The following is a 21,889-nucleotide window of genomic DNA, read 5'->3' on the forward strand; positions in this document are numbered from 1 at the left end:
AGCTGTCTGCAGTACGGAGAGAACTGATGGTGTCCTACCTCCGTGGGAGTCTGTCATTTTTCTTACGCCCCCTTGGCTCAATCAACAGCCCCGGCGAATGGAATCCCCCATCCGATGCGAACTTGAAACCGCCCATTATTGTGCAGATTTTTCCTTTTCCCTGGTCAATTTACCTGAACGGGCTTAGAATACGAAAAGAAATTTGCACCAAATTAGACTAAAAAGACAAATAAATTAAAGGACAATTTTCTTTTATTTTCTTTTTTATTTTTTTCAAAGAAAAAATGAGGATAGGCATAAAAAAAAATAAATAAACCCCCCTATAAAAAGGAGTCGGGACACTATGACAGCTAGCAGCAGTTCTCCTGCTACCGGTCGTGCAGATTAGCTAACTAACGGCTCTAGCCCCCCTCTCCTTCCCGAAAAATTTCAGCTCCGAAGTTTGATGATCATGAAAATTTCTGCCTGACATCTGGAAGTCGATGTGTCTGGAATAGATTGCGGATTTAAGATTCAAATTAACGTCGCCTGGCTCCGTGGTTGCCAGCATACGGGGTCGTCAATAACATCGATATCGTCATGTCTCATGAGCAGCAAAACAAAAACCCAAACCAAAACAACACGACCGATGTTTGGATCATGTCACCTGGTCCTGCTCACCGCGGTGGGACGTCCAGCCACCCATTCGGGTTGGAACCATGGTCCCCTTTTCAGATCATCCCGGTGGGTAAGGAATTGAACCAGAAGATTTCAAACCCGCGATGATTGAGTCATAATATGGTCTGCATGGCTCCGTTTTTTTTTTTTTTCTCCTAATCCTCCGTACTCCGTAGGAACTATGAATTGATGACCGGCCAAGAGGCTCGAGATCAGGAGGGCGACAGAATACGGAGTATATCTCTCGGTCTTATAGTTATTACTGCTGTCTGTCTGTCTGGATGTACCTTACTGCGTACTTCGTGTACTCAAAACCATATCGTACGGCGACAGAAAAAAAAAAAAAAACAACCACTGAGGTCACCAACCCAACCCTGACCCTGGCCCCACCCAATGATCTCGATTCTCGCCCCCCTTCCCTCCCAAGTAACGGGCAGGCCAGTAACTTCACTAAAAAAATCCCGTGTTCTACTTTAGCCTTGGTCCTCGACCCAGAATCCTCCAGTCCCAACTGCGCCTAATCTTCACCATGCACGTAGGCGCTCCTACCACGGAGGCCAACCACAACCAAAGCCAAAAAACCAGAAACAACCTACTCTCCCAGAAAAGTTACTATCCCGTAGGGAAAAAAATACAACAACAGGAAAAAAACCTCTCACGGAATAATTGAATCCCCCATCGCTGATAGGCAGATAATCCGGATTTACTTTCATTCCTGCGCAAACCTTACCAGCTGGACTAACGAGCAGCATCCAACCACGACGGCGACCCGAATCCCGAACCCGACTTCATTCAGCGAAAGATGTGCAGACCAGTCGCAGTCGCAGTCGCGTGGACGGGCCTAAAGCACGGCAGGCCCCGTGACTCGGACGCCGGGGCCAACCAGCTGGGCGCGTACCCCTCCATTTCGATGTCATTCATCGGCAGGAAGTATTTTATTTCATTTTATTTTTTTTTCCCTGTCAGAGTCAGACTTTCGTGTACATTTCTCCGCGGTTTGACTGGCTGTCGATGAACGTTGGAGGGATTTCGGCAAGGGACGCTTGTATTGTATTCCACCATCCACCATCCACCGTCCGTCTAAATTTGGTTGACGTCCATGAGGTCAGAGGTTCGTTGCTCTTCCCACCTGGCGCTTTAACTTCCTACGGAGTACGGAGGAGATCGAGATGGAAGATTCTAGTTTTTTGTGTTTCCTGTCCTAGTCTCACTTTCACGGTGTTCTCGTTTGAACACCCCTTCTATCTTTGGTAGAACTAAATTAGCAGATTATTTCCCTGGGCTCGGTTACGTACATCGTAGAAACCAGAACAAGAACGATTCCTGGGCAAGAGAGAAAAAAAAAAAATCGACTACTCGATAGCTAGCAGGTTGTAGCGCCGTGGTGGATGCGTGCAGGGCCCCACTTGGACTGCGCTATTGTGCGGCAGCCCTATCTCGTACTTGCTTTCCTGACCATCGCAGCCTCTCGGTTTTATCAGGGGGGCGGAGGAGAATGAGATGAAGGTCAGTCTGAGATAGATGAATTGGAAATAAGCAGGCTTCCCTCGACGCAGGAGATCATAACAATAAGATATAAACCGGGACTCTGCCACTCTCCGTAGATTAGGCCGGAAGGGAAGATGATGAAGAGCAGCGAAACTAAGGAAACTAAGCACACGGCGATCCACTCCCCCTTTTTCATGGACCGTTTCGAGACCTCCCGACTCGATGGCCAATCAGACCACCGTCGATCCCGCCCATCTGATGATCGCTGGCTTGGCCCGTGTCGGCGTTATCCTGCCTCTTGATTGGGATGCGCGCCGCCTGTTTCATCGTGGATGCGTCTGTTCGAGTCGCTTCGGAGCACGGGGGGCCGATTGTGAGAGGAAGCCAACTGTAACAAAAAAGGGAAAAAAAAAAAGAGTTGACTTCCCGTAGATATTCCGGTCCTTGTCATAGTATCATACTCCGTATCTCGATGTCCATATCCAGATCGCAGATGGCGCCATGCTGACCGGTTTGGCTGGCCCCGGCGCTAAGCGAGTGTCGGGTCTGAAGTCATGAACGGATGGTCTGTAGCATCCCGGGAGGAATAGGGTATAGCCGGCCTAGTAACCGTACGATGCCTGAAGAAAAATGCCCAGGGAGGTCAACGACAAAACTCGGGTATCACATTTTGATTTTTACATTGATTTTTATTTTTATTTTTGCTTTTTCGGCTGACACCCACGATGTGGACCTCCAACGGCCCATTATTCTGTACGGAGTATACCTGCGAGAATGCGCCGTATCATATGCCCGATCAGCTCGGTCGCCTCCGTAAATTGATCAATCAGATCCTCCCCGCATGCGACCACCTGACGGATTTCTCCTCTGCGCGCCACGGCCATTCCCGCCAGAAATGGCATCATCGTGCATGAGCCCGAATGACTGCGGCTCGGCTGTCTTCCCTATATATCGCGCCATGCTGGTAGTCCAAGACCTAATCCCACCCAAGAATAGCATGTACATAATCGCAGTAACCAAACGCTCAAACGATCGCCAAATCGAGTTCAATTATTATGCAATGAAGACCCCCCAAAAAGACTCATCCCATGCAAATCATTCATGCCGCCGTCGTAAGAACATAACTGGTGGAGATAGTTAGCGCCGACTCCGGTTGATCAAAGGATTCCGTTCACACTCACGAGGTAATGCTGTCCATGCGCTCCGTGGTCAACTTCAGACTGACCGTCAGGAGCTCCCGCGCAACCTCCGGTTCGGCCTCCCGCAAGGCCTGCCATTTCTCTGCACTCAGACACCACGCCACGCAGTCTTGCTCGGCCTTGACGGTCGCCGTCCGTCGGGTCTCGCTGAAGAATGGCAGCTCGCCGCAGGGTCGTCCCGCCACGATGAGCTCGAAATACCGCCCCTGTGGCAATTCATACTCGGCGCGTAACATGCCTGACTCCAAGAGATAGAATGCCTGAGGTACGTCGCCTTCTTCAAACAGGACGGTACCCGCGCTGTAGCATTCGCGGGCAAAATACGTGCAGGCCGAGAACCAAAAGTCCTCGTTCCGCAGGCTCAGCCCTTGGAACGTCTGCAAGAGAAGAGGAAGAGGCTGTCGCATCGCCGACCATGCCGCCGGAACCATCACTGCCGTCTCGTCTTCGCGGAGGGTCGTGGTAGCAGCCTGCTGCAGGTACCGATGACGGGGAGAGCTCACGATAACGTCGTGCATCTGAGGGGTGCCATGTGGCGCAGGGACCTCCAGAAAGGCCGGTGAGGCATCTTTCTTCTTCAGTAAAGCTTCGCGGTGGCTGTAAAACACTTTCAGATAGTCATTCTCGCAGAATTCTAGAGCCGAATTGAGATCTTCAAAGATCTCTACGCCGTTCTCAGGCGCGAAGAGCTCAACATTCTGAAGGCTGCGACCAACGTCGCCCTGTACATCAAGCCCCGAAATAATTATCTGCACGTTTCGTTTTTGGAGCACCCGGTTGATGCGGGTAAAGGCTTCGGCCGCTGAGAAATCCATGCCGTACACCCGAGTGAAATCAAGAATCAGGAACCGAATCGGACGTCGGTTGAATGACTCCTCTTCAATGAGGCCGCGCATGGTATTCTCGACATTGACGATGGTTCCGAAGAATAGATAGCCGCCAAGCTTGGTCATGAGAGTCTGCTGGCCCGCCTCTCTCAGGAACCGCTGTTGAATAGGAGGTCTCCTGACCGTGGAACCCGTAATCTTGCCCGAAAACGTGGCTCGGATGGCCGATTTGCGCGATGTTTGAACAACAAAGCTCATACATGCTAAAATGATACCAATGAAGATACCGACGACGAAATCCCAAGCACCCATCGTTACGACAATGATGACAACCTCCTCAAGTTAGCCGGCGGACCTATGAGGAATCATCAAGCACCACTTACCGTCACGTATTCGTGGCGATGCAACTTGCCCCAAGTGTCAACCAAAGCCTCCTGCATCAGCTCGATTCCCAGCATAAAAATGAGAGCCCCCACGACCATCACAGGGATGAATCCGACGATCACTGGACCGATGAGAAGGATGCCCCCGGTAGCAGCTGCAAGCATGATTCCCGCCAGGCGATTATTACCTCCGCTGTCAATAAACAGCAGACTATTAGTGTATACAAGGTAATTCTAGAACATCGGGTTAGCGGATATTCAGCCACAGACTGCGAGAAACAACTGTGAAGCCTACCTGTATGCTGCCTGCAAAGCCCGATAAGGCATTGGTCACTCCGTGAGCCATGAGCTCACGGTCCACGTTCAAGTTATCCTCGCCTGTGGATATCCCCAGAGCCGGAACGTTAATAGGAACATGAAGAACCCCGAAGAATGTGAGGGCAAACATGGCAGGAATAGTATCCAAAAACGCGGTCCAATCCACGGCGGCAAAATCTGCAAGAGTCAGAAATTGGATGTTGTCAAATCGGCCCAAGACGACTTACCATAAAGCGTGTAGAAATGCCACCAAGGATTGGAAGATGAAGGAGCATCGAATACCCACCCGCTGTTGCGCAAGGTATCCATAGATAACCGGGCGCCCAGTTTGACAATGTAGAAGATGATAGCAACGCCAATGAAATAACCACCAACCAAGAAATTCGAACGAACAAAACGCTTCAAAACAAGAAGACCAACCGCAAGCAAAACGGGTATCATCCAAAGAAACACAGTATCCAACTGGAAGAGCTTCTGCAAAGTAGGAAGCGTATACTCAAGAGACCCTGGCAGTCGAGCCGATACCTCCACGCCGGTCTGCATGAGGAAGAAGCCCACACCGCCGATGCAGCCGATCAGGATGTGTCTGGGGAAGAACCCGATCAGAGACCCCAGCCCACAAGTGCCCATCAAGAAGAACACCAACCCTGTCAGGACCGAACTGACAGAGAAGGCCAAGATACAGGTAGCCAGAACCGACTTTGGGTTGTCCGGACCAACGCGCGCTAGAATGGTGAAGGCCATTTGATGAAAGAAGGGGACGACTTCTATCATCTCACTACCTATTCCACCGCGGAAGATGGAGCCTCCGCAAGAGAAGACCAATTGGGAGATGATGGTACTGACGTAGAACATTGAGATTCCATCCGATCCCAGCTCGGAGAAGATAGGCTCTCCCAACGGGAACAAGATCATTCCGTACGAGAGAGCATCGAGAATGTTGAGCAAGAGACCGAGGAAGACGGACGGAAGAAGGCTAACCGGTTCAGCGATTCCTCTTTGCCATATTGTCCGCCTATCCCAGGACTTTGGATTTTTCAACATCCGCAAAGTAAAAGTCGCATTCGAAAGGGCTTTATGAAAAGCATCGGATCTCTGCTTGACTGCCGCATCCTGTCTCTCAACGTCTTCGGCAATGCCGTAGCTACGAAAGGGTTTTGACTGCGAGGACCCGGGGAGCAAAGAAGTTCGCTCGCTGACAGGAGCCTCGCGTACGTCAGTCGCGAAAGCAGGCGCTTCTCTGGAGACCCCATTCTCATCAACGCCATCCCCTGATCCGCCGCTGTCTCGATGGATTCGGTCATTTTCGGGGTAGTCGGAAGGACTCCGGATCAGCTCAGTCAATACCGAGGATCCCAAGGCAGGACTGGGAGCCGATGTGATGTCTAGAGGAGCCGGCATTTCAGGAACTACAGTATCAGTAGGCGACGAAGAAGAAGGTGCAGAAGAAGTGGTAGCCTGGGGGGATTGAAAAATGTCCAAAGACGGAGGGAGAGTGCTTCGTTCCTGCGGAAAGGAGTTTCCATTAATCGACAATGCAAAGGATGCCAGCTCGGCCGTTTGCTCTCGGAGGCCATGAGATGAGTAGTGAGCCGGATCTAAGCCTGCGTGTTAGCGATCCGACTACGTCTTTGTTGAAGCTCGAGCGTTAACATATCGCACCTTGGGTATGGTTAAAGGACCGGTGGTAAAAGGAGCGACTCGGGGTCCTGTAGCTGCCTCCGCCAGACCCCGAGGGTTCAATGCCCGTTCGAGGAGGGCTGCCACCGTTTGCCTGTTCAACGGGGATATCAATCGCTTCTCGACCCACGCTGTTGGAGAGCGAGGAGCGGCGTGGAGACAGCCGAGAGGCGCATGAATCACTGCGACCTCGCGATCGAAAGACTCCCATCGTGGATCACGCCGGACAGGCCAGCACCCAGACCGTTGGGTAATATGAGTGCAGGATCACGCAACGACCCCGCAAGAAACTTGACCTGGTGGCTTAAACTTGAGCACAACGGTTGGATGCGGAGAAGAAATGATGGCAGATGACGCAAGTGCCGGGCAGAGAACCAGGAACAATTGGCATCGCTATGCTAACGGGACGATTGACGAAAGGAAGCGGGCAACGGCGACCAGAATAGAAAAGAAGGCTCTCGATGAGAATGAGGGAGTCGTTGGAGAAAGAGGAGGACGAGGTGGGCGAGAGCTAAGCTAAGCTAAAGCAAGGACTTGTTATCGGGTGACTAAAAAAGTCTTATCACGGATTTATCGCCGCTCCACCGCCTCGCCTTAGTCGCCTGGTCTGGCCCGGACTCTACGCTGTGCTTGGGGGCGACTGCTATCAATCGTCCTTGTGCTCTGGGCTATGGGTTATGAAAAAAAGTAATAAAAAATTTTCTGCGCAGAAGATCTCCGATGGGCGGCGAGTGGAGAATTCGCCTCCGCATGAGGCCATTCGCCATGATAGGCTGGTGCCAATAGCCTCATATCACGGATATTTGCTTGCTTTTGCCGCGTCTTAGGTCAGAAGCTAATGCAGGCATTAGGCTGTTTCTGGATGCAGCGCCGATCATGCAGCTGTGTGTCTTTTTTCTTAGTCAAAGTGAATCCGGATGTTGACTATTCCACCAAGATCTATCATTTGATGGTCTACTCCGTACTGGACGCATATACAAACTGGTTGGGTATCACAAAACTCAAATAAATCACCCCCCAAAAATCCCGCAAGATCGTTCAACTTAATCGCTCCAAAAATCCCTGTGCAATTAACCTTTCCACGTCGCCCTGTCGCACATACAACTGGCTGTTTTTCGTCAGGTTGATAACCCTAGTAGAATGTTAGCCATAAGAGGTCTCTTTGGGCAGCATCGAATCAGAACAGAGTGAGGAGGCGGAACTCCAACAAGAAAGTAAAGAAAATAATCCAGAATGACATACCCGTATTCCGTCTGGATCTCCCCGGCATCTTTCAACACCCTCACATCAATGAACAAATCCTTCGGAGGTTCCAAACTCCCCGTCAGATCGATCTCCGTCCACTGTCCCTTGTACGCAGCCAGCATATCACTATACTGCCGGAAATATTCTTCTTCCTCGGGACTCAACGAGCTATGGTTCCCCGCCTGCGTATTCATAGGCCCCGACGGTGCTCCCTGGCTCTCCTCCGCCGGCTGCTGCTGTTCTAGCACGTCGATGCCCGTCCAGCACAGTTCTTCGAGTTTCTCGGTCCGCACGCGATGGTAGGCGAGGAGACATCGCTTGTTGCGACGCGTGCAGAGGTGGTCGACGAGGAGAGCGCATGCAATGTCGGGCTGAGAGGAGGGGTTGAAGCTTCCTTCGAAGGGCGCGAGAAGACGAGCAACGTCGCGGTCTAGGTCGCGTACTTCGCGGGCGACGGCCCGCACCATTTCGGTCTGGTAGGGCGGGAGGTGAACGAGCGATTGGGTCCGTTTGGCATGTTGGACCTGGAGGGAGCGGAGTCAGGATCATTCGGACATGCAGAGGAGAAACGCGAGTCTTTATGACTGAAACGTACCAACTTATTTCCGAGTTCGCCGTACATTGGAGGGAGCCAGATGGGCCTTGCTAATGATCGGATTATTTGCTGGAGGATCCCAAGGTGATTGTCTGAGATGGAGGGATATGTGAGCCGAGAGCTTCTATCTATGCGCTTAAAAGCAAATTGAAATTCGGGTTGTCGTGCGAAGAGGTGAGGGAAATAGACATGAGGAATCTCCAAGAGAATCTCCAAGAGAATCTCCAGCGATACGCGATCCCCGCCGCTCCGGACTCCACGTGATGGAGCGCGCCAAGCCTTCTCACGACCATCAACCATTCAAGATAGCGCAAGACAACTATACACTCTCACACCTGTCGGGCAAGTGAGGTGTAACGGAGTACTGCTCTTTCAATATCGGACTATCGGTGTCCCATTGCTTTTATGAAACGGCAAAGACACCTTGATTGTCATCAGAATACCTTCATCAGGGTCTGCCTTCGATATATCACCCTTGTTACAACTTCACCCGTGGTCTCTTGCTAGAATTTCCCCTTGTCCTCACGACTAATCTACAGGATGCATAAGTTCCACAAGAAAGAGGGATAGAGAGAGAGATTATAAAACCTTGAATGGTTTGCTATCTGTATAACGAGCAAAGCCCACACTAATCTATCACCAATCAAGAACCCGGACGCAACCATACAATAACTACCCCAACAAAAGCAGAATACCACACTTGAGTAAACCCGTGTTACACGCAGATTTTCCACCCAGAACGAGACAAGAAAAATAGCCAGACCCAGAGAAAGGAACGACGGAATAAAACCAGGCGGAGAACGAAGAAAAAGCAGAAGAGAAAACAGAATCAAAAACAAAAGGAGGGAATCTAAACAGTCCTAAGTCGCACGAAGCAAAGAGCCAACCCAAATTAATCCAGTAAAGACGGCATATACCCCATGATGCATGGCTCCGACGGGGCTCGTCGCCTTCGTCATATCAACACTCTCTTCTTAGGACACACTATACGATGTTCGTCCTAGTATCCGGATTGATGAGAGTTGATCCAGCTGTCAAACTCCCCACCGGTGTCCATGGATCCTTCCTGGTTGGGGTCCCATGTCTCACGGTTATCCATCATACTTGGCAACCCTGACGGGTATCCCGGCAGGACCTGGCTAGCCACCGAGGTGGGAGAAAGTGTTGCGTTGACAGGAAGGTAAGAGTTGGCCCCGGTGTTCTCTGGCCACATCGAATAATGAGAGTTGCTGTAAACATGGCCTCCGCCATTTGGAGCTTCGCCTTGGAATGCCAGCAACTGGGGATCCAGCTGTCCGTGGGGACCGGCCCCGGGAGCCGTCTGCGGCTGAAGAAGCTCATGGTGAGCTGCACCTGGCAATCCTGCCAAGGCAGTGGATGTGGTGTAATGGACATCCTGCAAGCCAACCCTCCTGAACCGAACATCTTCCACGTGAGAGCCCATCATACTGGGCTGAACAGTCTGCTGCAAAAATTGAGCGGGCTCGGGAGACGACATCATGCCGGGGGAAGACATCATGCCGGGGGCTGGTCTTCCCGGGTTGCTGGAGTGCCATGAGGAGCTGAGATAGCCCCCTGCAGGCAAACCATGCTCGACGAACCCAAACGGGGTAGAGTCACGGCTATCCCATCGGCTGCCCTGGTCTGAGCTGATGGATCGGGCATGGCTCAAGAATGGACTGCCCTGCGACAAGCGACTGGACTGCGACAGGCGGCTAGACTGCGATGGACTTTCGGAGCTCTTGGGACTGCGACGCGCCTCTAGAGACCTGGATCGCTTCTTCTTGTCTTTTTCGGGGGCGAAGCGGTATCCAGGGTGGGCTCTGGCATGGTTGTTCTTCTCGATCCTCGCCAGAAGCTCATACTTCTTGCGAACCTCAGGCGATTCCATTCGCCAGCTCTGCCCCGCCATTCTCGACACAACTTGGTGGTTGTTTTGGACGAACCACTTCTGGGCCCGCTCGGAATAGGCGGATCGATAGAGCATGAACGAGTTCATGGGACGGGCAATCTTGCCTTTCTGTTTGGCCTCCTGCTGGCGGACCTCGACCGGCCGGTGCACCCACTCTTCCATGTCTTTGATCGGCACCTGGGTCATGTGCTTGGTCAGTTCGCTCAACGGACCAGGCATCCCGGCGTAGTCGATTCTTTTCTGTCTCCCACCGGTCCTGCGTGGGGATCTAAGGCTCTTGCTGACCTTCCGCTTTGGGCGAGTCTTGGATTGGTCCGAAGGCGAGAGCCATTGCGATGAGGGCGTTGACTCCGCACTACCGCGGAGGAAGTCGTCGTCTGAGGTAGGCGGGGGTGTTTCCACCTGGACGCCATTTGCGATCATCTGAGCCGAATGCAACGGCATGTTGTGCGAATAAGGGGAGTTATGATAATCCTAGCTGCTGGTCAGAAACTGCGAGATCCCGGAGGAGAGACGGCTGGGGAGGGGAATAAGGAATCTCTAACTCACCATGACCGGCTGGGAACCACTGTCGTAAGCGGCCTCGTTGGCTATACCGTTTCCGTGGAGCGCAGCAGATTCAAGAACACTGGCTTGGCTGAACAAGGAGGGAATGACACCGCACGAATTCCCGTGAAGTTCAGGCGTGGCACCGTCTGTGGATTGAGGAGGAGAGGGAGGATGGCCGGGCATCAGCATAGCGGATTTTTCTTTGGTCCAAGGGATGACCTCCTGGGTCACTGGCAATAACTCTTCTTTTTCCTTTCGTTTTCTAAGCGCTGGAAAGAGGGAACTGATTGCGCAGAGGCGTTTGGAAAGAACCCAAAGAAAGATGCAGACGGCAATCCCAAGGGAGAAAAAGAGGGGAAGCTTGAAGCGAGCGAAGAAATTGTAAATGTACTGGTCCACTCGGTTGGGGAGACGGTGCATGAGGCGCTGTCTGCAAGATCCCAAACCACACAACCGGGTGGTCAAAAAGAAAGAGACAAAAGGAGGCAAATGAAACCCAAATAGAAAGGAAGAGACCACAATAAAAGATCACCAAGACAGGATCGGCCTTCTGATTTGTTCGGATAGGGAAATGGGTGATTGAAGGGAAGAAAGAAGAGAGAGAACAACAATCACAGCCAGAGAGGAAAAGATAAAGGAAGTGAAGTGGGAAGTAAAACGAGCAAGTCAATCAAGGAACCAAGCTTGCTTGGTAGGAAAGCCAGTTCGTCAGTCAGTCCGATACTATAGGGGATGTTTTACCTGCGAGGATCTGCAGCGACGAGCAGCGTCATTATAAGATAAAATACAACGGCAGGCGGGAAGGGAGGCGGGTTAAGAGTAGACGATGAATGATGTTGCAGACCGTCGTTCTAGATGGCCGTCCATCCATGGAATCCTAGCGGCTGAGACCCTGACTCAGGCCCAAAAAAGCCCACCCTGTTGGCGGCGGCGGTGTTTTCCTATTCCTGCTTGGGGTTGGCGATGGCGTTGTCTTTGTCCACTCCGCTGGGACGCCCGCTGATTGGGGGGGAAGGAGGTTTTTCTTTTCTGGCGACGCGATTTTTGATTCGGGGGGTGTGGGAATATTTGTTTTTTTTTTTTATTTTTTGATTTTCTGGCATTGGATTTTTTGATTTTCATTTTTGATTTTTATTTTTTCTTATTTTATTTTCATATTTCATTTTCATCTTTCTGGAATATTTGATTTATCGTGCCCTCATTAGTGCTTCCAGAGATGGAATTCGATCTTGATATTTTTATCCCTCTTTCAGCATGAATTTCTTGACGCCGGCCGTTTCTATTCCCTCCCTCTTCCTTGCCGTCTTTGTGCCAAATTGAGATCTGAATGAATGCCTGTAACCCTTGAAGAAGCTGAAGATGCGAGAGTAACCGGTTCCCTTTGATCGAATCTGAAACTCTCCCCAGATGCATGAACCATTGTAGGGCACGACGGACGTAGTAAAAGTGGTCAGGATGTCTGTACGCAGTATATTCTTAGAACTCGTCCTTAGGAACGTGTTGGGGCAACCGCCTATACTCCTCCGCCGTACGTCCTGTGCTCCGTATATTGGCGCAATATTATTAATAGGACCCAGTGGCTAGGGGAAATAATAATCAAAATGCTGTATTAATTTGTGAAATTGTGTCACAGTCTAACGCTCAAGCCAAGCGTGTCACACATGGAGCAGGGCAGATCCTCATACCATTCATCTCCCTAGTTTAATCTACGCCGGCCCCAAGGCGGTTTAGCCTGCTACAGAGGGGAGTTTTTGGGCGGATGAGCTTCAGATAGGCCCAACTCCACTGCACGTCTACCTAGTCCTGATGCACCTCGTACGAACCACTGCCCACTAGTTCTGGAGGAGCCTATCAGCAGGGAGGAAATTATCGCGAGATCCCCAGCGGGGAGCTAAAGGCCAACCTACATTTTGGAAATTAATTTGGATGCTTTCCGATTTTAATTAATGCGCCATTTGCATTTCTACTACGCAGTACGCAGTCTCTCATTAGCCAGGCAAAAAATAAAATAAAAATACAATGGTCACATCATCTACTCTCCTCCGACTACGTTAGTCTGGTCGAAATAATAGACTTTTATAGTACTCAGTCCTCTTCACCCGCCCTCAATCTCTATTGTCCCCGTCCCTAGAGCAGTCTGGACTCACCGACGGTCTGCAGGACATTTTGCCTTCCCCCCATTCCCTCATGACAGCTCGGTCCCATCTGTCCGCCCGTGGAATCAGGAACACGAAGAGTGGTTCCCTCGATCGTCCGCATCACCACTGGGAGGCTCGGTTAGGCGAGAGAAAAGGTTCGCCCGGATAACTCAGTTCACCCGTGGAACCAGCCTTGTCGTTTACCTTTTGCCTTTTCCCCCACACGTGCGGCCATCATCACTTTGCTTTTTTCCCTACCGTGGATTCCGGCCCACGTCTCTCCCAGGCCGTACGAGGGAGACGATCACCATCTTGTCTTTTTCCCCACATTCGACCCAGTAGATCATCGCTAGTAGAGGCGCTAGGTTGGGTCTGGGTAAAGCCCGAAAGTCCGAGGGGGCACGTCGGGGCCATTATCGGCGATCTCAATAGTGGAAACGGTTCTGATTAGACCGGGCTCGGATGCTGGCAGGTGGAAGGGGCCATGGTTTGGCTGCCAAACGGGCTCGCTCGTTTACTCCGGCGCAGCTAGCTGGGCTAGCTTCGCTGGCCTGGTATTCCGGAGGTGTCTGAGGTAGCACTTTGGGTCTAGTGATACGGTGATATCCCACCGTGCCTAGTACCTAGTACCTACCTAGGGGCCATATCCGTCCGAGTATACCAGGTACGAAGTATAGGCCTGGATGACAACTTACTTCCATGCTCGTTTAGCACCGTCTCCTGCCCTCCTCCCCTCCTCGAAGGCCAACTCCTGCGGCCTCCTGCACTTCCAGGGCCATCGATGTCATTTCTTTTTCCTGAGCCGTCTCTGGTTAGAGTTTCTCATCTGACAGATAAATTCCTCGTCGGTTGGGCGAAAGCCCCATGGAAATGACAATTACCCAGAAAACGCCACCGCGCGGTGATTGGCGCAGGCGGGGTCGGGCCTGAAGTATGCGGCGCACTAGGACTGGTCCAGCAGATCATGGGCTGTCCGGATTGCGGTAGCGCGTAATCTATGACCGTATGATACACGCCACGGTACGGAGATTGACCTGACGGGGAGAGTGTGGCTCTTGGCTCTTGGCTCCCTGCATCGGTGCATTGCTTGACAGCTACTTGGGGATCACGGCGGTTGCTGCTTCGCTCTCGTTTGACTGCGGCTTTTTTTTTTTTTTTTTTTTTTTTTTTTTTTCCCCTACATTCTGCCACCTGCTCCCCACCCCACCCTCCTTCCCCCCCTCCATCTAGATTGCTATTCCCCCCCTCACCCCCCTTTAGTTGATTTATTTATTTATTTTTCGATTTTATATCTTCTGGACATCCCAGATTTCTTTCAATATACATAAAATATGACCATGGGCTTTCCCTCTCCTCGGGTTCGTGATGATCGCCTGGGACAAAGAACTTTTCGTCAGGTCAGAAAGTAGTCTCGTAGCTAAGAAGTGTTGCCCAGACTGGCCCGTAAACTCAATGCCACCGGCCACTGGCCAGGAGAAAAAGAGAGCGAGACCGGACGCATTCCAAATAATCTTCATGAGAAGGCCCTGTTATACGAAGGCGCACGAACCGGTATGATGCTCCTCGTCCCTCATCTTAAGTGCGGAGAGTGCTTACTTAGTAGATCTGATGGAGGGTATATGTGCGCTCAAAGTCATCTGTCCGGTCTTCACGTTGTACGAAACAGTTGATCTGTAACCCTTCCGCGCTCCCGCAGAAAAAACGTAGGTCGGGGGGTGGGTAGTTACCTGGTTTCTTCCCCCCCTCCTTCTCCTCCTCCCTGCTAGTGGAACGTGCAGGCGTCCAAAACCAGGTAACTCGACATGTGGCCACCATGTTGCGAACCACCCTTTTTTGCTGGCTGTTGGCGCTGCTGGTCCCCGGGGTTGGAATGGTTGAGGATGCAATGATCCCCGGGTTTCCTCGTTGTATCCACTATTTTCTATCAAAAAGTCACGTATCCACCGCAGGTAGGTATTTCCCGCTTATTATTTTGTTTTCTTCGTTTCTTTTGCTCCGTCATTTTATGCTGCATTATTACTGCAATTGTCAATCTTAAACGAAAAACAAAACAAAATAAAATGCTAAAATGCCACTCAGCTGACTCCCCCCCATCGCACCCTAAATCTAATTGATCCCGAGGAAGAATCCCCAACCTCACGAAAATCCACTAGAGCCTCGATCGACGTTAGCGCACGCCGTGAAGACAGAGCGGACGAGGAAAACTCACCCCGACCCAGTGAAGACCCCCCAAATACGTGCTGCTACGATATTGGTAGTGGTATATAGACTTTGATGGCTTGCGCAGGAACCGCGCCCGACGCCGACCCTGCGTCGATTATTCTTCTTTTTTGCCCGACTTGTTTGGATTTATCTTCATTTCGGTCTAGCCCAGTTCCCGCACAATGTTTTCTTTGTGCATCTTTCCTCTTCTCCCTCCCCCCCTAGAGGCATAAGGTTTTCGCCGTGGATGTCAGATCCCCTCCATGGCTGATTCTATGAGAATTCCATGCCTTCTGCGCCTTATCCTATCGGGTCCTAGGGGGGGAATGGAGCGTGTTTTGGTGTTAATACTCCTGCATTAGGGGGGTGAAGGAGGCGTTGCTAGTTGGTACGAGGTAGATTTCCGCACGCCAGGCGTTTATACTTTCTAGGGTTGGCGAGTCGTACTTTTCCCTCGTGTGTTGTCTCGTAGTGGGGACTGGATAATTGCGAACTGCATACGTAGGTGGTAGTTATTGCGATGAGATCCTTCCCCCCTGCCACTAATTGTCGATCGGTGCATCACTGCATACGACATACCTACGTATGTTTATTGCTAGGGTATAGCTCCTGTCCATCATACTACACTACTCCTATGCACCATCTGTGCGGAGCAGTCGGGTCGAGTAGATTGCGAGGTCGGACGGCTCCGACGGTCATAGCGGCCCTTCCCATTTCCCTTCCCTTCCGGTTCCCTCGAGGCAAGGTAGGTAGCCTAGGCATCGTCCTATTACAACTTGTGGGTATGGCTTTTTTTCCCTTTTTTTCTCCCCGGCTCCCTCGTTCCCGGTTCCTCACACCACATCCTTTCCTATCTCGACGGTGTATACTTCTAACCTTAGTCTCCGCCTCTCGCCTCTCGCCTCTCACCTCTCGGATGTCCTCGTACGAGATCCGGAATAGGTCGTAGTGTTGACATACATATCCTTCTGCCTGGATAGCTACGAGCTAGACCCGATACTCGAAACTCTAACATATCTCCACACCCAGAGGTATGTTACACACGGAATTAATCAAGCTAAACTCCTTCCTCTATCTCCTCCGTCTGTACGGAGTCCTCCGTGGGAAGTCATATCCGGCGCAGCCTTGAAACCTTACTCTCCCACGTACATATCAATCGACAAAAAACATATATATGTAGGGAAAGTTAAATTGGGTATAGTAGTATCTAACAAGTCTCAGATATAGACTAGTCTCCGATCGCCAACCCCAGGCTACGAGGACGTGTTTAAAAAAAAGCAAATAAAAATAAAAGAAAAAAGAAAAAGCAAAAAAAGCAACAAGTGACAGGGATCGACAGACTCCACAAGCCGTTCGATGGACCTTCTAGAAGACCAGAACGCGCCCCGCCAAGACGCGCACCTTTCTAGATCCGGACATCCCATGACTCGAAGTGGAGGTCGGGGAGGGGGCTTGAGCACGCCGCGTTAGTGCGACTGTCCAAGTGACGGCGCCAAGGACATGGCTTGTGCCATTGCGATGGAGGGGAAAAAAAAGAGGAAGAGGGGGTGGGAAGAGGCGGGTGAAAGAAAAGTCCAAGTCCAAGGTCTCTGCAGTCCTGCACGGGTTGTTTCATGGATGGGATTAGCAGGTATCGGCCGTGGTTGGGTCTCGTGGGTGGGTGGTGTGGCCGGATCCGGCGATATCGATATAAACTTAATTTGGATGCGATGTCCATTCAGGGTGTTGGGGGGGTGTGGATCCCCCGCTAGAGTAGGGAGTATACAGAGTAGGAAGTACCTTTGGATTGGCGGGGGGAAGGGGGGGGAGGGGGGCGATATCCATGACTAGGATGGTTCAGGGCCAGGGCCATGGTGTTGCACAGGGGAGCGCGAAACGAAAAGGCAGGGATGCAGCAAGGAACTAAACTAGGGCTGTTGGGGATGGTGACTAGGATTCGAACCCCGTTCCTATTCATTTTCATTGAGGGCATTCATTCATGATCTAAATATATGTGCTCTTTCTCTGGAGGCCTGTTTGTTTGTCTCCATTGCTATGGCGATGAATTACAAAGATTCGGGGGGACACGTGTGTCGAGTCCGTTGTTCGTTTCATCCTGTCTCAGCTGATTCCTTTCATCCGCACGATTATTTTTATCCCCATTCTCCAGACATCGATCAACAATGGGGATTTTGAAGAAAGAAAGAGGCTGAACGAGAGGGGAATCGAACAGAGGGTTACACATTTCCAATCGATGAAACGAGACAAGAATAGTAGGGATCCAGATGGTCATCTTGACAGTATGAGCACCCCGACCGGAAACGGAAACATGTGTAGAATGGATGACCGTATCGCGCCGGATCCACTCAGTTATCCAGGTCAAACCCACAGATAGAGAGAGCCTCGCGCAAAGTCGCTATTCAATCCATTCTCGAATCCGGCGTTCTACCAATGGGAGGTTTTCTTTTCCCTTGCCAACCCACCTCTGAATAGGCCGTAGAATAGAGAAGAAGAATAGGCTCGATGCATCAAATGGCGTCCAAGAAAAAACGCCACGTCTCATTCTGCAGGGGTCAAAGTCCGGGAAAGCCAATGGTCGATCGTATCTAATAGGACTGCGGTTGTTTTTTCCCGGTCACGTTCACCAGAGTCACAACTTTGGTCCTGCATACTTGCCTGTCGATATTAACGGCCGATAAGGAGGAGAGGAGAGAGGGGTGCTGATGGAACGCTGAATCGACAGGCTGATCCTGGTAAACCTTGACCAGGGGGGAAGGGAGGGGTAAGGCCCGGAGAAAATCTACAGGGTTTGTCAGAGGCAGGGCAGGGCAGGGCAGGACAGTAGGGCTGTGTCCGGGCTGAGTCAATTCATCCCCGCAGAAAGCCAGAGAATCGGTCAACGAGCTGAACAGAACAGTGTATTCATAGTAGCATACTAAAAAGTTGTCTCACCGCTAGATCCAACCGAAATGGCTCCAGGCTGTTGAGTGTTGGCAGCAGGGAACAGAATAAAAGCACTAAACACCCTAGCTACATCGTTAGACCGATCCAGCGCGACAATTGGCGAAGGCTGTGCATGATATCTGCACCCATATCTATATATCACCAACGTAAGTTGCACACATTTGTAATCCAACGCCAGAGCGAAAGGCGTCAACAGCGGCTATACCAGTGCCAACGAGCTAAGGCGACACACGCACCGGATTGGGACGGTTTCGCCTGCACACCGGAAATATGCAGGCCGATGGAGAGGGGCAGTGATCATACCTAACACCACACCGCGTAACTAAGTGCTGATTAGTATCGGCAGGGAAGACGATCCAACAAGCAGTCCTGGCTGCCCCTCATTGGCCAATGCTGAATTACACTGCATGTACGGCGTCTCGGATTCTCGCGCGGGGATTGGTTACCGACACGGCGGATCTGGGGCTGATAGGTGCATTTCACTGGATGAACGCTGCAGGTGCCCTGCAAGGCAAACAGCACTCGGGGATTCGGCCTTCTGGCTGGTTACACAAATCGTTAGTCCTGCCTGCCGCGGTCCGGAATTCGAGATATCGTTCTATGAGGTCCCCGCGGCAAAGTCCAGCTGCTCGGATTGATTGGCAATGTTCGAGTCGGTACAATCCTGTACGTGGTACTATACTCGCCGATACTGGTAGCGCAGGATGTGGCCAATGGGTGGATATCCATATCTGATCCAAGGGACACTAGGCTACATAGGGAGAAATGATGGGATCTGCAAATCATCCACCGCAAGAACACGACACGTCCGATCCTCCCGACCTCAACAGCAGCAGCAGCAGCAGAAGCCACAGCCAAAGCGCGCAGGAACGTAAGAATCGGCCGAAGAAGTCCCATGATGCGAATCTAGGCCCGGCTCCACTCCCCCCTCCGTGGAAATACGCGGACTCTCCGGCCGCGCTGGGGTCCCTCATTGGTCGGCTCTTTCTACCAGCCGGGCAGCTCGTGTAAGAACGGCGATTGATTGGCCGTCATGCTCGCTGCCAGAATGATACTTCAGATCGTTCGTTCCCTGCGGTTCGAGAGGCACGGAGAGATCCCCACGAGGGCTCCCAGGGATCGCCGATACTTGCGACAACCGCGGTCCCTCGGACTGCGTCCTGTTGCAAATTACAAGTGGCACGATGGACATACTGGCGGAGTACGCAGCTCGAACACAATTGAAATTGGAAGCGAAGACTGCCCGATAGGCCGGACCGCTCGCCAATGCCATTCGAGGACCTCCCGCAGTGCACTAATGTAGTGGTACCCATCGGAAGATCCTAAACGGTTCAGGGCTTCCTTCACCCTGAGTTGGACTCTCCTGTTTTTATTTTTTTTTTGGCCCCTTCACCGGGGAATGGCGAGTACTGGGACCACCGAGCCCGATGTCATCGGACATACGCGCCGCCATGCAATGCGCTGCGCATTCAAACCGGTAATCCGACTCACGGCGCTAGCGGGTTCGCTGACAACTGCTGGTGCAGACTGGCAGTACTGGCATGAAATCAGCCTGGTGGGCAATGAATCTCCTGGATCCTCGCCGTCGAACTCAGATGACTGTCCAGTATCCCCCACGGCGCACCTCTCACTGGCCACCGCCGTGGATTTAGACTATAATAAGGTGTTCTATAGGTGGTACATAGGTGGCAAGCGATGATGCACGGAATATCGGTCTGTCCTACCTCAAGTTTATTCCCCTCTTCTTCCCCGGCTGAGTATCATTTGACCAAGACTTCAGATAGGTCCAGCCTCAGCATGGACCGAATCGCAATCCGGTTTCTACTTAGTCTCTACTACCTCCTGCCGGCCTATCCATGCAATGGTGATCGTGTCATGGAGTCATCAAATTTCATCGCGGTAGGCTACTACCTCAGCTAGTCCTCCGGTCTAATCTGGATATGTTACTGATCAGTCCTTTAGTAAGGAGAACCCCCGGCCAGTTCGGGTTCAGCCGCCATTCCAGTTGGGGGCGATCGACAGGCGGCGACAGGCAACTACGGAGCATGGTTAGTCGCCCAGTGGTAATGATGCTCCACTGCCCATCCAGATTCAGCTTCATCGTCGAGATCGATGATGCATTTGATTCCATCTTTTTTTTTTTCCTTTTCTTTTCTTTTTTTTTCATATCCCGAATTTTGGATTCGGGGGGATTTTTTTCATTTTTTTTCTTGGGGAGGTTTCTGATCAGATGGAAGCCCCTGAATGGACGGACCAAACCGGGTTCCATACTTCGCAAACCCAATGGCCGCGTCGGATGCTGCCTCATCCCGGAGTTTCCGGAGTACAGAGTAGCACGAATGCGCAACTCTCAACCCTACAACTCGACGGCCGTTTCTTGACTGGACTGGTCTCTTTTCTCGTTGCTTTTTTGCCCCATCCCATTCCCCATCAAGCTGTCTAGTAGCCTTCCGGCGCGGGAGGATGTGACAGCCGGCCCGTCATATCAGTTGATCTCAAGGGGGAACAAGAGAGAGAGAAAGACGGGAATTTGGGCCCAACTGGGCCTCTGGTCTCCACCCGTTTGATTGACTTGGTCGTGCGGCGATGATGCTCAGGAGGGAAGGATTGCGGCGTTATCCGAATCGGAGTGGATCTGGTCGGTTCACGAGAGATGGGATGATGCTCGTGAGTCTCGTCCTACGGTCCTACGGGGTACGTAGTGCCTCCTATCGGTTATCCCGTGTCTCGATGCTACCTCCCTGGGTACTATAGGCGTGATATGAAAACTCGGTCGATCCAACCTCGACCGGACCATCATAATAGAACTCGATGCGCGAAGGATCGAGATCTACTCCACCGAGTCCCCTGCTAGTCTCGATGCTACCAAAATTATTGCACCTGCGCCGCAGCCTAAACAAGCAATGACCACGATTTCCTGGGGGGATATTCTCCCGTTAGGAAGTTCCTCCGCAGTCCGGGGAGGATGCCGACGAGGCCTACTCCCAAGAGGGCTAAATTATAACGTCGCATCTGGGTAAATGATCATACCCACTCGGCTTCCTTCTGCCTGCATTGATAATGATTATCAATCCGGCCGATCCTCGGTATTTCGACTCGCCGGAGCCCTAAGGCGAGGGCGCCTCACTACTGCATCCTCTAGGGCCGGTCTCGAACAATGTAAATGTAATTAAATTAAGTGCGTGATTTCCTGTGCTTCTCGCTCGCGATCCGTCGTTTAGCCTCGCTGGCTAGTCCTCTTAGCGTCGTTCGTCCGCAAGCTTCATCCTATTGTTTCCCTCCTTTCTCGCGTTCTTTTGGCCCTCGGCAACGCAAATCCCTGTGCATCACTGCATCCTGCACTCCACCTGGACTTAGGATAATCAAACGGTCCTCGGGACAATAGAGGACCCAGACTAGTTCTACCTAGTCGCCCAGCGACAATAGGAGAAACGACTCAGACGAGCGACCCACGACCCGCAGTGCCGGCCAAACGAATGCATCCCAGCGCAATGACCCGTTCTTAATTGCCAAGGTGGCTCGACTAGCACTCTCACTAATGGTGATGGACGCTGGATCGTGCTCTTTTACTTGCTTGGTCTAACTCTCTGTCGGAGTGGCCGGAGCTGTACGAGACCGGTTTAGCTGCTCAATCTCTTCCGTATGATCTTTCGATTTCGCCTCGATAACTCTGCCGGATTGCCTCATGACTGAATCCAAACCAGCAAAGGAAGAAAAAATAGCAAGAAAAATAAAACAAAATCAAAAGCACGG

The 21,889-nt window shown here is 51.6% G+C and overlaps 3 protein-coding genes across 3 annotated transcripts; all 3 read right to left on the reverse strand.

The window, feature by feature from the left end:
* Positions 1–3,103: 3,103 nt before the first annotated feature.
* Positions 3,104–7,076, reverse strand: P170DRAFT_220686 (sulfate transporter family protein). Its single transcript, XM_024842858.1, has 6 exons — positions 6,535–7,076; positions 5,100–6,470; positions 4,850–5,049; positions 4,555–4,788; positions 3,327–4,504; positions 3,104–3,269 (listed from the first exon to the last, which is right to left on the reverse strand). Exons 1-6 carry the CDS (start codon positions 6,761–6,763, stop codon positions 3,245–3,247), a joined length of 3,237 nt encoding a protein of 1,078 aa, XP_024702025.1. The 5' UTR covers positions 6,764–7,076; the 3' UTR covers positions 3,104–3,244.
* Positions 7,077–7,506: 430 nt separating this feature from the next.
* Positions 7,507–8,577, reverse strand: P170DRAFT_457222 (DNA replication protein PSF1). Its single transcript, XM_024851701.1, has 3 exons — positions 8,393–8,577; positions 7,795–8,321; positions 7,507–7,684 (listed from the first exon to the last, which is right to left on the reverse strand). Exons 1-3 carry the CDS (start codon positions 8,417–8,419, stop codon positions 7,591–7,593), a joined length of 648 nt encoding a protein of 215 aa, XP_024702026.1. The 5' UTR covers positions 8,420–8,577; the 3' UTR covers positions 7,507–7,590.
* An 815-nt stretch (positions 8,578–9,392) lies between these two features.
* P170DRAFT_362944 (HMG-box domain-containing protein) lies at positions 9,393–11,036 on the reverse strand (the record flags this gene model as incomplete). Its single annotated transcript, XM_024844543.1, has 2 exons — positions 9,393–10,778; positions 10,860–11,036. 2 exons carry the CDS (start codon positions 11,034–11,036, stop codon positions 9,393–9,395), a joined length of 1,563 nt encoding a protein of 520 aa, XP_024702027.1.
* Between the last annotated feature and the right edge of the window lie 10,853 nt (positions 11,037–21,889).

This window comes from Aspergillus steynii, assembly GCF_002849105.1.
Source record: "Aspergillus steynii IBT 23096 chromosome Unknown P170scaffold_6, whole genome shotgun sequence".
NCBI classification, from domain to species: Eukaryota; Fungi; Ascomycota; class Eurotiomycetes; order Eurotiales; family Aspergillaceae; genus Aspergillus; species Aspergillus steynii.

Excerpts from the sequence above, each read along its gene's own strand:
- P170DRAFT_220686 (XM_024842858.1), bottom strand. The coding sequence starts at position 6,763 with ATGGGAGTCTTTCGATCGCGAGGTCGCAGTGATTCATGCGCCTCTCGG. Across the intron at positions 4,789-4,849 it reads GCTTTGCAGGCAGCATACAG|AATTACCTTGTATACACTAA; the intron begins GTAGGCTTCACA and ends CCGATGTTCTAG. Across the intron at positions 3,270-3,326 it reads CGCATGGACAGCATTACCTC|TTATGTTCTTACGACGGCGG; the intron begins GTGAGTGTGAAC and ends TATCTCCACCAG.
- P170DRAFT_457222 (XM_024851701.1), bottom strand. The coding sequence starts at position 8,419 with ATGTACGGCGAACTCGGAAATAAGTTG. Across the intron at positions 8,322-8,392 it reads GCGAACTCGGAAATAAGTTG|GTCCAACATGCCAAACGGAC; the intron begins GTACGTTTCAGT and ends CGCTCCCTCCAG. Across the intron at positions 7,685-7,794 it reads GAGATCCAGACGGAATACGG|GGTTATCAACCTGACGAAAA; the intron begins GTATGTCATTCT and ends ACATTCTACTAG.